The sequence below is a fragment of the Carcharodon carcharias genome, chromosome 13, assembly GCF_017639515.1.
Source record: "Carcharodon carcharias isolate sCarCar2 chromosome 13, sCarCar2.pri, whole genome shotgun sequence".
Lineage (NCBI taxonomy): Eukaryota > Metazoa > Chordata > Chondrichthyes > Lamniformes > Lamnidae > Carcharodon > Carcharodon carcharias.
Genome location: NC_054479.1, coordinates 49,887,204 through 49,901,733, shown reverse-complemented (window position 1 = coordinate 49,901,733; position 14,530 = coordinate 49,887,204). Strand labels below are relative to the sequence as shown.

At 43.9% G+C, this 14,530-nt stretch overlaps 1 protein-coding gene across 2 annotated transcripts in view; it reads left to right on the top strand.

The window, feature by feature from the left end:
* Positions 1 to 14,530, top strand: part of hnf1a (HNF1 homeobox a) — a 226,434-nt gene that overhangs the window by 35,923 nt on the left and 175,981 nt on the right. For both annotated transcript variants that reach the window (XM_041203155.1, XM_041203154.1), the window contains exon 2: positions 10,071 to 10,270. In XM_041203155.1, coding sequence (XP_041059089.1) covers positions 10,071 to 10,270 — 200 coding nt within the window. The remainder of the gene's footprint in view (positions 1 to 10,070; positions 10,271 to 14,530) is intronic.

Genomic DNA, 14,530 nt, shown 5'->3' with positions numbered 1-14,530 from the left:
CAGAGGAGATGAGGCAGATGGACATATGAGGGTATGTGTGTGAGAATGGGTGATGTCCCTTGAGCTGGCAGTGATGCCAGTAATTGTGTGATGGGCTTGAGTGTGTGAGTTTAGAGTGATGAGATGGTTGCTATATCCTGGCTGCATGGATGAGATCATTCATCCTCTATCTGCATTGGATGGCCAACCTCTTCTGTGCAACATTGGTACTGACCATCACTGCCATTGCCTGCAAAGCCAGAATGGTAATGTAGCTGCCCCTCCTGCGGCCAGAGTGGGGGTAGAGGACACACAGCAGACCTCTACAGTGTCCAAAAGACACTCGAGGGCTGGAGTCTTCTTGCTTTTCGGGGCCATGTTGTCTTTGCTACAGTCCTGAGCTGGAAGCACTGAGAGCGGCTGTACTTTAAATGTGGTGCCTGGTGTGATGAGGTGGTGAGGTGATGGCGTGGCAGGCGAAAGAGAGCCTGCCCGCCATGGAAACAGCGTGTTTCCCGGGAATGCATAAGTAATGCGGCGGGTTTGGGATGTTACGGTGTGAAAACCCGCCATTGCATCATTTTATCCGCCCGCTACTGCACTTAGTGCAAGTCTGGGATGCTTCAGCCCAATGTTTGGAGCTGGCGACTGTGGATTTGGAGCTGGTAACCATGGATAAATAAACAAAGTGACACTTGACACTACTGTGTCAGCCAATGAGTTGCAGGTGTGTTGGGAAATATGTCATGACTTACTACAAACAAAGGCTGGGATTTTCCCGCTCCATCGTGATGGGACCAGCCACGGCAGATTTGGCGTCCGAGCCAAAAGTCCAGTGACCTTGGAGGATCCCTGCAGTGGGCGGGGCAGGAAAAATCCTGCCCAACTCTATTTACCCAGCAAATTGCAAATGGAGTTTATTTGAACATAAGAACATAAGAAATAGGAGCAGGAGTAGACCATATGGCTCCTTGAGCCTGCTCCACCATTGACCTCAATTCCACTTTCCTGTCCAATCTCCATAGCCCATGGTTCCTTCGACTCCAAAATTCTATCAATCCCAGCTTTGAATATACTCAATAATTGAGTATCCACTGTCCTTTGTGGTTGAGAATACCAAAGATTCACAATCCTTGGAATAAAGAAATTTCTCCTCATCTCAATCTGAAATAGCTGTCCGCGTTGCCCCCTAGTTCCAGACCCACCAGCAATGGGAAACAGCTTCTCAGCATCTACTCTGCCAAGCCCTTACAAAATATTATATCTTTCAAGTGGTCACCTTTTATTCTTTGAAACTCTAGAGAGTGTAGACACATTTTATTCAATATATCCTCATAGGGCAACCCTCTCAGCCCAGGAATCAATCTAGTGAACCTTCACTACACTTAGCCAAATATATCCTTACTTTGGTATGGAGACCAAAACTGTACGCAGTACTCCAGCTGCGGCCTCACAAAAGTCCTATATAATTCAGCAAGACTTCTTTATTCTTGTACTCCTATCCTCTTGCATTAAAGGCCAACATAGCATTTGCTGTACAGGTACATGCATATTAACTTTCTATATTTCTTGTACAAGGACACCTAAGACCCCCTGGACACCAAAATTGAGTAGTTTCTCACCATTTAAAAATATTTTGCTCTTCCATTTTTACTACCAATGTGATAACTTCACATTTCCCCAAGCATTTGCTTAATATCTTTGTTATTTCCTTATTCCCCGTGGTGATTTCTCCTGTCTCAGCCTCTGAGGGACCTAAGTTTACTCTTTCTTTTTACATACTTGTAGAAGCTTATAAAAGCCAATTTGTTTTTATATTTCTGGTAATTTACTCTCATGTTCTATTTTCTCCCATTTAATCAACTTTTTTGCTACCCTTTGCTGGTAAAAAAAAACTTTCCCAAACCTCAGGTTTACAACTTTTCTTGGCAATATTATAAGCCTCTTCTTTTAATCTAATACTAACCGTAGCCTCTTTAGTTAGCCATGGATCAATCTCTTTTCCAATAGAGTTTTTATTTCTCAATGGAATATAGATTTATTGGGCATTTTGAAATATTACTTTAAATGCTTATCATTGCTCATTTGTTGTCATATACTTTAATCTAATTTTCCAATTTACCTTAGCCAATTCACTCCTCATACTTATGCAATTGGCTTTATTTAAGTTCATTACACTTGTTTCAGAATTAGAATTTCACAGAGTTTGAGTGAAATACAAAGCATATTATGATCACTCTTCCCAAGAGGATCCTTTACTTCGAGATTATTAATACACAAAACAGATCTAAAATAGCCTTTTCTCTGCTTGGTTCTGCAATGCATTGTTCTAGGAAACTGTCTTGAAATGGTGAGAAATAGGCTTGGATGTATCCCATGAACTCATTCTCTGTGTTATTTTTGCCATTTGGACAGTTTCTATAGCAAAACCCAGATAGAACTTGATCAAAAATGTGGCAAAAATTCCCAATAAAAACAGGATTATTTTCCCAGCAAAATGCAGTTAGCGGATATTAGTTACATAATATAAATTGTATGTGTAACGTCATTTAAAGCAGTGTGATCTCCAGGTGCGATTGATGGTGGCATTAATCATTTCCATTACGACCAGGATGCGTAATGCCACTAAATGCAGTTGGCAATAAATGCCATTCTTCCCAGCAATGCCCACATCCTGAGAATGAACACAAAAGAAAAGTAGAACATTTAGTTTTACTTGAATTGTTTTATTGAGTAAGTTGCCATGTCTGAAAGGTTATGATTTGACAGCATTTGAAAATTGTGACTTCTTGCCTTGCAAGGCAGCAAAATAGAACAGGGAGAGGTGGACATCTTGGTGGGTTAGTGTACTGATGGGTTACCCCATAGATTGGGAGAGCTTGGTTGATGGTCAGTTTCACTCATCGTCAGTTTCTAATCCGAGCTAGAATTGCTGAGGGTTTGTTGAACGTCAGAGCTTTGGAAAGTGTCTTAATTGTATACTAAACATTGTAAACATTTTTGCTAACATTAATGAACAAAAAAAAAACCCCAAACTAGGGAAAACATTAACAAAATGTTTTAGTGAAGTTTTGCATAGGCATGGATGTTAACAAGAGAGAATGGAATCTCTGGCATTCAACAGTATCAAGCACTCACAGTTAATTTAATAGATTCAGTACATTTTTATTACATTACATTTGCAGAAGGAGGCCACGTGGCCCACTGTGCCTGTGTCGGCTTTTCTGAACAGCTATCCAATTAGTCCCACTCCCCTGCTCTTCCCCCATAGCCCTGCAAACTTTTCATTTGTAAGTATATGTGCAAATTCCTTTTGAAAGTTAGAATAGAATCTTCTTCCATGACTCTTAAGCATTCCCTCTGCTCTGTAGCCTGGCACTCCTACAGCACCAATATGACATTTCCATTCTACAAACCAACCATACATATTGCCTCTGTGATTGAGATTGCCACTTTAATGCTTACTGGTCTGCTTTATACTGCAGGACTTTTAAAGCTTCAAGCTACTTCTCAATACTCTAATTATACATGATCACATGCACATAATATTAGTAACTATGAGCTAGGAAACAAACAATGGAACGTTTTACCTTTGGGTTTTATACCAAAAATAGTACGTCCTCCTATCATGCCCTAAGAGAGTGTTGCCAACCATGGCTTTGTCCATGATTATGTTTGGCAAAGTAGTGCAGTGGTTTGCTGTTGCTTTCTGGAGTATAGGTGATCAGGAAATGCTTCTCTTACTGCCTGCTATCAGGCATATTGGAAGGATTTATAGACTGATAATCCTTCAGGCAGTGGCATAGGGGTATTGTAGAGACCCAGGGTAATGCTCTGGGGACCTGGGTTTGAATCCCACCATGGTAGATGATGAAATTTGAATTCAGTAAAAATCTGGAATTAAAAGTCTGATGATAATTGTATAAACATCTATCTAGTTCACTAATGCCCTTTAGGGAAGGAAATCTGCCATCCTCACTTGGTATGGCCTAGATGACTGCAGACCCACAGCAATGTGGTTGACTCTTAAATGCCCTGAAAAAGGGAAATTTGGGATGGGCAATAAATGCTGGCCTAGCCTGCTTGGCCACATTATGAGGTAGGGACGCTACCACTGCACCACAAGATCTCACAAAGATAGTACCAATGTCACAATATGCTGCTAAGGGCGTTTACAATGATGGTTAGGTGCACATGTTTATAGTCAAGGATGGTCAAAAATCTCTTTGAACTTGTAGTAAAGTACCGCATTTAAAGACCATGCCCCACAGTTTATCGAAGTAGGATATACAGAAGTGAAAATAGATCAAGAAACTTTAACATTTTTTTCTAAATCCAATGTAAGTAATTTCCAGCTTCCTATTATCATTAATTTTATCAGAAGAAATATAACTATCACATGACATGAAGTGTTGAACTGACCAAAGGTCATATCATGTATATGTGAGCATTTAGTTGTTTGTCAAACAGAGAGTCAACTGGGATGGAAATAGAGCTGAGAAATTTTGCTGCAGGAATGTGGAACTGGATTACTGTGTGGCCTTGATCTGTGCTGCATTTTCCGTATGATGAGGCTTCAATGCTGGCTCTGGCTCAGTGGTACGCTGTGTAACATTGTAACTTGTGAGTGTGCAGAGAAAACAGAATCCCCATCACTTGATTTTCACTGTTTCTGCTGTCTGTACAACTTTACCATTTTATACAAGTGTTTATAATTGGGCTCCAGAGTTTTAAGAAAACAGCAGTTGAAAGGGAATCCACAGAGCTTGTTCAATTTATGTCCCAATTTTAAACAAGTGAAGCCTTTGCAGTCTGAATTCTAATCAGTTTGGAATTTTTAGGTTGAACTGGTGCCAGTGTCCATAACCAGCTTATTTTCAAGTTACATTTTCTCTATGTCTAAATAGACTACAGAGTAGGCACATTCCAACCTCTCTCTTGTCTAACACATGACTGACTGATGTCAGTGATGCATCATCATCTATGTCATACATTAGCACATTCCATCTGTTAACCCTTAATCCTACACCACACTCTTGGGTTCAATGCTGAAAGCAGTTTAATGATCTAAGCAGGGCAGGAAAGGTGAGTAACGTGGCACACTCACCTGCATGCTGATGTGCGTAACCTCCCAACCCCCTCACACTGCCTCCTCAGTGGAGATTGCTCGTTTTGAGACGGTGGACTTATGCAGACCATGCACCAGCTCAGATACTTATGCGTTAGTGGGAATAGTAAGGTAGGTATTTGCGTTTTCACCTGCTGACACATGCAGCACAAGTGAACAAGAGCAGATAGTGGAGGCAGGAACAGGAGTGGAGAGTCTATATCAGAGGCCACAGGATTCTGCAAGCTCTGCTCAGCTGGAGACAGATGTGAAAACTAGGGGCCATCAACAAAGAGGATCCTTTGTAACAGCATTGTGGTATGTCAAATGCACAGGCAGGTGTTCCAGCTACACTCTGCACACTTGCAAAGAGATTGAAGGAGCTCATCTCAAGCATGAGTGACAAGATGCTGTGGGCGTTTAAAATGATGTCTTCATCCATGGTAATAATGGTCATCTGCATGGAGTATTAAAAAAAAGCAATTAATGGCTTGCACATAACAATTGCCCCCTTAACTAGGATGACTGATAACCTAGTCTTGGCTGTTCATCTACCCACTGACATACAACAAAGTGCTCTTTGGCTCATTGTTAGCAGGGAAGTGGGAATGGGCATGTGGGGGATAGTGGTGTAAAGGGACAAGGAAGTAGGATTTAGCTCAAAGTGCTTCCACTTCTCACCCATATGCCCTCCTCAGTCAGTGCCCCATATGTTGCCTCATGTCCTGACGGCTGAGCACAGAAGCAACTCCTGCACAGGAGCAGCTGGAGCAGTCTTTGGCAGGGCTCTCACACAGGCTCATAAACCCAGAACAGGTCAGCCAAAAGCATCCCAGCAGTCAGAGCAGGGACCTGAGCAGCCTGTCTCTGCCTCTGCTAAAGCAATTGGGGTTACAACATGTAGGAGTGCCAAAAAGCCAAAGAGTAAAGATTTGTAGTTGTATGAGGGCAATAATATGGATGTGTTCAAATATTAAGTTTATGTTTAACATTTGAAGCTCCATGCCTTGCTGCTGTGCAATATTGTACATGCGCAACGCATCACAACCCTTCTGGAGACCCTGGTTGGCTCATTCCCACTTCCCTGCTAACAATGAGCCAAAGAGCACTTTGTTGTATGTCAGTGGGTTGATGAACAGCCAAGACTAGGTTATCAGTCATCCTAGTTAAGGTGGCAATCGTTATGTGCAAACCATTAATTGCTGCGTTTGTTACTCCATGCAGATGACCATTCTTACCATGGATGAAGACATCATTGTAAATGTCCATAGTATCTTGTCCCTCGTGCTTGGGATGGACTTCTCCAATCTCTTTGCAAGTGCGCACAATGTAGCTGGAACAACTGCCTGTGCATTTGACATTGAAGGGCGCCTGATCAGTCCAGGCCCCTGAAGTCCATCTTCAGCATGCCAATGGCTTGCTCATTGACACCCCTGGTTGTTAAATGGTTTTCAGTATATCATTCTGGGTCTCATTGTTTGGGTTCCTCACAGGTGTCATCAACCAGGTTTTAAGTGGGAATCAGGGCCCAGGCGTTCCTCCTGTTTCCGTGCCTCTCATCCCACCCCAACGTCTCCCCCTTAGTTCTCCCTGTCACATTCTTCGGCTGCCCAGAATTGGGAACTATAGTCACAATGGGGCCGAACTGTTTTATATTGGCTTGGCAAAACTTCTTGGCTTTTGTTCTCTATGCCTCTATTTATAAAGACCATCGAAAGTTCAGGTTTCATCATGATACACTTTACAACTACGGCTTTGTCAGACAATTACACACAACTTGGTCGTTCATGTTATGCAACCAGCTGTGCTCCTTTGAATCTGGCCCTATGCAATACCCGGACAGCAACATCCAAAAGCTACGAACCTCACAAGCACCGCAAATGACAATCCAATGTATGTATGAGAATATTTGGAACTAACAGTGACATATTCTATTGATGCATGACTCATAGTTTCACTTCTAAGTTTAAAATGACAAAGACTTCCAATAAATTAGCACCAGCCAATTCACCTGCAATAATGTGCTGTTTCTATCCACACTAGTGGGTTTTGTTAACAGAAAAATTACACTTTGCATTGAGTGATAAATATTTTCTCATTTTCAATTGAAACTAGCCACATTTATAAATGCCCAGCACAGAGCATACAATAGGACAGCAAAATACTGCAGATGCTGGAAATCTGAAATATAAACAGAAAATGCTGGAAACACTCAGCAGCCCAGGCAGCATCTATGGAGAGAGAAACGGAGTCAACACTTCAGATCCACGCTCTGTACTAGGTTCTGGTGAAGGGTCACTGACCTCTGTTTCTCTCTGCACAGATGCTGCCAGATGTGCTGAGCATTTCCAACATTTCCTGTTTGTAGTGCAGCAAAAATAACTCCTTTTGCCCGCCCTCCAAAAAGCAATCAGGCTCTTGTGAGCCCCTCGTTCCCCACTAGCAAGAATCCTAGCAGCAGCTGCCTGAGATCTGGTTTGGCACAACATTAAAACATGAATTTCAAAAACAAAAGTTAAGGTATGAAGAAAACAAAAAATCAATGTTAAAGGAATAAATTGATCATTTTTAAGAACGAGTAGTTAATAAAAATGACCATTAAAAAGCTCTAAACAGCAGAGCGAACTCATAAAACCTTTTTTTTGCCTGTTTGCTTAAGAAGCAGAGCTAGCGAGAGACAGACTAGGCCCCAAGTCCTGGTCATCAGGGAAGGGGTTGGGGACCAGGGCTGAGCTAAGGAGTTGGGTTTAACTAACACTGACCTTGTGTTCACCTTTGGTGGCACACGCTCCGAGCTGGCATCTGTGGAATTTATATGAACGTGGGGGGTGAGAAGTGGGTTGCCTTTCAGGCTGGGTTTTTCTTCTCTCCTGCCACGTGGCATTTGTATGTGGGTGATTTTGATAGCCAGTGGTGAAGAAAGGCCGTCAGATCCACTTACCAGCAAGTCTTATTCCAGCAGGCAGCAAATGTCTGCCACAACCTCACGCGAGGCGCTGAGCCTCCTGGGATACTGGTGTTTTGGCATGATGAGGAAATTGACACCCTGCCTGCACAACCTGTGTGACAGCTATGGCCTCCTACGAGTTGCACCTCTCTGCCCATACCCTCTCTCCTGCCGGTGGTGCTCCTTCGCACAAACAGACAAGAAAGTGGCTGTAGAGTTTCAGGACTTAATGGTGTATTTTCCTGTCATGTCTTCAGCACCCTCAATTGTATCTGTGTTCTTACATTGGTGAGTTCCAGGAAGCCTGGAAAATGGCTGCTCCCACGGTTAAATTCCAAAAGTCATGTTAATATTACTGTGATTGAGGGATTAACACATTGAAATCGCCAACCCACCTCTACCAAGGGGCCAGGGTTGAAGGTATGGATGAAGAGTCTTCACCTGAAAATTTCAGATACTGATGACCTGCTTGATGTTTGTGGCATTTTCTGTCAGAACACGGAGTGAAGGATTAGGCCTGAAATATTATTTTTCTTTCTTTTTCTGTTGCCGGCAGTTCTGCCATGTTTATCCGGCATTTTCCGTGTTTACTTGTGTTAACTGTTGGATCTTTATTCATTTGATAAGCTGGGGGCACCTAACAAGCCAATGCCCAGCAAAGGAAAATTGTGGGTGGGGGGGTTGCTGGGGGTGGAGCAGGTAAGAGGTGGGTGTGCCTGTTTTTGGATGAGTATGGTTTAAATTTAATAATCTGATCTTAGGTTGTTGTAGGAACCGAATTTTAATTTTGAAGTATAAATGGACGGTGAACTGTCTAACCAGTAGTCCTTAAAGGGATAGTTCCTGGCCATTCTTAAAAGAAATTCCTTTTTCTTAACTTTTGTGGTGCCATACTGAGGCCCACTGCTGACCCATGTTTACCCTTTCTTGGATTGGCTTCGAGGCTTCAAACCCCCAATGTCATCCTGCACCACTCTCCTTCCCCCTCAGGCCTGTCCTGCTGGTTGGCTCAGGGTAGGAGTTGGAAAATTTCCCAACCTCCCAATCCCTCTTTGGTGCCTTCTTCTGGCTGGCTGCCTTTGAATGAGGCCTAGCCCTGATGTTAACTTGGGCCTGCAGAAGCTGGCTTTGCCTGGGGGGGTGGTAGGTACGACACAGAATATGCCAACTGACCTATGCTGGTGTTTACGCTCCACATAGGCCTCCTCCCAACCCTCTTCACATAATACTATCAGCATAACCCTCTATTCCTTTCCACCTCATGTTTATCTAACTTGCCCTAAAATATATCCATACCAATCATCTCAACAGGTCCTTGTGGTAGCATGTTGCACAAAGTGCCCGTTTCACTGCCTGGTTTGTGCTGAATTAACTGGTCTCAGCTGAAGAGGCAGGAGTGATGCTCAAAGTGACCTGAATATCCTTGGGCTTAGGAGAGAAAAAATAGATTATTGGCCAGTGCTCCTGAGACTACCGAGTGACTCTTGTTAGTGGAGTGAGGGCTGTGATGTCTTCTGTGGGAAAATAACTTTATACGGTATGATTTCTTGGAGGTTGGTCACCTCTAATAACTTTCCCAAGTGGTCATTCTTCATAAGTGAGCTGAACAGATTATTTGGCTCTACATGGCATCAGTGGTGAAACCAGTCTTGTGCTCCCAACATTTTCGCACAAGATCAATTGTAGAACATCTGTGTGTGTGTGTGTGTGTGTGTGTGTGTGTGTGTATACGGAGGTTTGGGGGAAAGTGGGCAAAAGCCCTATTCCCAGTAGCCTGTTTACTCATGGGGTGGGAGTTTCTGACCCCACCCACCGCCAGACACGCTGAAAGTCAATGGGCTTTTGACTGGCCTGCCGTATCCCCCACGGCTCTCTACTTTCACAAAGGATCCCCTCTTGAGTGAGATACAGGAAGCTGATCAACACTCGTGAACCATGCTTCAAAGTGAGGGAAATGAGAAGGAGAGAGAAAGGCAAGGTGACAAGGACATTAACACTACAATTGTAACCCTGTTCCGTTCTTTACCTTCACTACAGAGAGGATCCATGGAGGGCAGCAAAGATGATAAAGTGCTACATGCAACAGCACAATATCCCACAGCGAGAAGTAGTGGACACAACTGGCTTAAACCAATCTCACTTGTCGCAACATCTGAACAAGGGGACGCCAATGAAAAATCAGAAACGGGCTGCTCTCTACACCTGGTATGTCCGGAAACAGAGAGAGATCGCCCAGCGTGAGTATCATTCCTTCTAATACCTTGGTACTAGGCTGAAGCTCAAGGCACTCCATCATTTTGCATTAACATAACAATTCAGAATTCTTGATGATTTACTTTCAGAAGTAACTTACTTCTATTTTCATCATTCTGAAAAATATTGTGATCCATGGGTTTTTTTCTAATTTTCTCTATTTTAAAAAAAAAATCCTATCCCCTGCAATGTTGTGCATCAGTGTTCCCTGACTGATGTGATAGGTAATGATCTTCTCCCAGGCTTCTGTCAACACTAATCTGAAACTGTGATAAAAATAAAAAACTGCGGATGCTGGAAATCCAAAACAAAAACAGAATTACCTGGAAAAACTCAGCAGGTCTGGCAGCATCAGCGGAGAAGAAAAGAGTTGATGTTTCGAGTCCTCATGACCCTTCAACAGAACTGTTCTGTTGAAGGGTCATGAGGACTCGAAATGTCAACTCTCTTCTTCTCCGCTGATGCTGCCAGACCTGCTGAGTTTTTCCAGGTAATTCTGTTCTAATCTGAAACTGACTGTTAAGAGATGCTGAATGCCCTGAGTTGAGTGATTCTCTGACTCTCTTAACCTCCCTTTAGAACAGTACAAGGCAACCACTTATGGCCTCTCCTGACAACCTGGCCAAGATAGGGAACTTGTGTCTGAATAGAGTAAGGTTGCAGTATGTTTATATGTACTGTGTTCCTGAAATACTTTTCTCCTTTACCTATGAGCAGCACTTCTCCCTAGTCCCCTCTTAGGCTGTACTTCAGTCATCTCTAGTGACTTTGAGGCCAACCACCCCCTTCTCCACTGCTCTACTGCCGCACAGTGGCAATGGTGTGGGTGTACCCCAAAAATGATGGGCAATGACCTACCACCCCCTTGTCATCATCAGTTACCATGGCAATGTTCCCCCATTGCTGAATTCCAGGAAGGCCCCAAGTGATAGGCCCATTGAAAATGTTTCTTTAAAAATTAATTTACGGGATGTGGGTGTCACTGGTTAGGCCAGCATTTTTGCCCTTCCCTAGTTGCCCTTGAGAAGGTGGTGGTGAGCTGCCTTCTTGAACCGCTGCAGTCCATGTGATATAGCTGCACCAGGAGTTCCAGGATTTTGATCCAGCGACAGTGAAGGAACGATGATACATTTCCAAGTCAGGGTGGTGTGTGACTTGGAGGGGAACTTCCAGATGGTGGTGTTCCATGCATCTGCTGCCCTTGTCCTTCTAGATGGTAGTGGTTGTGGGTTTGGAAGGTGCTGTTGAAGGAGTCTTAGTGAATTCCTGCAGCAGCAGAACTGTACCTTTGTAGATGGTACACGCTGCTGCTACTATGCGTTGGTGGTGGAGGGACTGAATGTTTGTGGAAGGGATGCCAGTCAAGCAGGCTGCTTTGTCCTGGATGGTGTTAAGCTTCTCGAGTGTTGTTGGAGCTGCACTCATCCAGGCAAGTGCAGACTGTTCCATCACACCCCTGACTTGTGCCTTGTAGATGGTGGACAGGCTTTGGAGAGTCAGGAGGTGAGTTACTCATCGCACGATTCCTAGCCTCTGACCTGCTCTTGTAGCCAGAGTATTTTTTTGGCTGGTGCAGTTCAGTTTCTGGTCAAAGGTAACCCCTAGGATATTGATAGTGGGGGATTCAGTGATGGTAATGCCATTGAATGTCAAGGGGCGATGGTTAGATTCTTTCATGTTGGAGAACGCCATTGCCTGGCACTTGTGTGGCACGAATGTTATTTGCCATTTGTCAGCTGAAGCCTGGATATTGTCCAGGTCTTGCTGCATTTGGACATGGACTGTTTCAGTATCTGAGGAAGCGCAAATGGTACTGAACATTGTGCAATCAGTGAACATCCCCACTTCTGACCTTATGATGCAAGGAAGGTCATTGATGAAGTAGCTGAAGACGTTTGGGCCTAGGACACTACACTGAAGAACTCCTGCAATGATGTCCTGGAACTGAGATGATTGAACTTCAACAACCACAACCACCTTCCTTTGTGCTAGGTATGACTCCAACCAGTGGAGAGTTTCCCATTGACTCCAGTTTTGCTATGGCTTCTTGATGTTGGGCCATGAGGTTACAGTTTGTGTTCGAGTACAGTTCTGCTGCTGCTGATGGCCCACAGCACCTCATGGATGCTCAGCCTTGAGTTGCTAGGTCTGTTCGAAATGTATGCCATTTAGCACAGTGGTTGTGCCACTCAAACAATTCAGGGTATCCTCAATATGAAGACAGGACTTTGTCTCCACAAGGACTGTGCGGTCATCACTCCTGCTGATACCTGTGACAGGAAGATTGATGAGCATGAAGTCAAGTATGATTTCCTCTTGTTGGTTCCCTCAGCACCTGCCGCAGACCCGGTCTAGCAGCTATGTCCTTTAGGACTCGGCCAGCTCGGTCTGCATTGCTGCTACTGAGTTACTCTTGGTGATGGACATTGAAGATCCCCACCCAGAGTACATTCTGTGCCCTTGCCCCCCTCAGTGCTTCCTCCAGGTGGTGTTCAACATGGAGGAGCACTGATTCATCAGCTGAGGGAGGGACGGTACAAGGTAATCAGCAGGAGGTTTATTTGTCCATCTTTGACCTGTAAGGTATGATTCCGTGAGTATGACTATGTCTGATTTTGCTTGACTAGTCTGTGAGACAGCTCTCCCACTTTTGGCACAAGTCTCCAGGTGTTTGTAAGGAGAACTTTGCAGAGTCAATAGGGCTGAGTTTGCCGTTGTTGTTTCCAGTGCTTAAGTCGATGCTGGCTGGCCTGTCCGGTTTCATTCCTCTTTATTGATTTTTTTAACAGTTTGATGTAACTGAGTGGCTTGCTGGGCCACTTCAGAGGTTATTTAAGAGTCAATCACATTACTGCGGATCTGGAGTCACATGTAGGCCAGACCAGGTGAGGGCGGCAGATTTCCTTCCTTAAAGGGCATTCGTAAACCAGATGGGTTTTTACAACAATCAACAATGGTCATCATTAGACTTTAAATTCCAGATTTTTTTTTAATTGAATTCAAATTCCACCAGATCATTACCCAGGATCTCTGGGTTACCATTCCAGTGACAATACTACTACGTCCCTATGTCACCACCTCCCCACTGTTAATCAGAGTACTATGGCCAGGATTTTACCACCCCTCCCGCCCGGCGGGATATTATGGTCCTGCTGAACTGAATGGAGATTTAAATGGCTTGCCACATCCGCCGGGGAAGACATGCCACGGTGAGGCGGTAAAATCCTGGGCTATGACATTGATAGGACCCTGATTCTCATTACTGGTCTGAACTGGGCAGAGCATTTGACTTACACACATTGACCAGTAATAGCTGGTACCCTGATCAAAGAGAATCCCAAAAGTATTCTATTCCTTTGGGCAGGAAGAGCTTAATTGTTTCTCCAGACTCCACAAAGCTAGCCTGGGCCACTCCAGCTCCCAGCGATCCCACTTCCAAGATCATACACCCCACATGGATTTACCTTATTCCAGCCAATCCACCCGGTATTGTAATCTCATGGTGCAAGTATAGTGTCAAGGGGTATTTAATCTCTGGCCATAGCTCACTGTCCCAATGCTAATGAAGCTCAGACCTCAAAATGATAGGTAATTAGCCATAGTCCATGAAGGACCATAGACACCTCTCTCCGTTAGAGAGAGACAATGGTTATATAGCTTGAGGTGCACCACTCCACATCAATCATGGGGCAAGGCAAATTACCACAGCTAGTATGGGGATTGAATCAGCATAGTTGGCATTATTTTGCTCCATACTCTAGCCAAATGAGCCAATCAACCCCCTCACACCTCAACAGTCAGATAAACGTCCATGAGGGGTGGGTGCTGGTTGGTCGGAAGGGGGTGTAATTCACGTCATTATAAGATCTGACAATAGAGAGCAGGCATGACTAGAGTTGCAGGCTCCAGTGAAATGAGCAAATACTCAGTAAGCTGTTTGATGTGACTCACAGCAGTGCTGTTTAAAAGTGAGCACACTTCCTCTAAGATGTTTAACTCCCTGAGTTTGGAATTTTCACTCCTTATCGGGTATCCTAATCTGTCACATATTTCTGCCATGATGGATTCCATTCCTGGAGAAGTGCTGATGAGTCTTGTCAATTCACAATCTGATTATAACAATCCAAGGAACTGAAGCTAATGTATCAGTAGGATGCAAATGAATCTCTCACAATAGTTTGTCAAGGTTCCCAATAGTAGTGAAATATAATCTAACATACCCCAGAATTCAATCGTTACTTGTC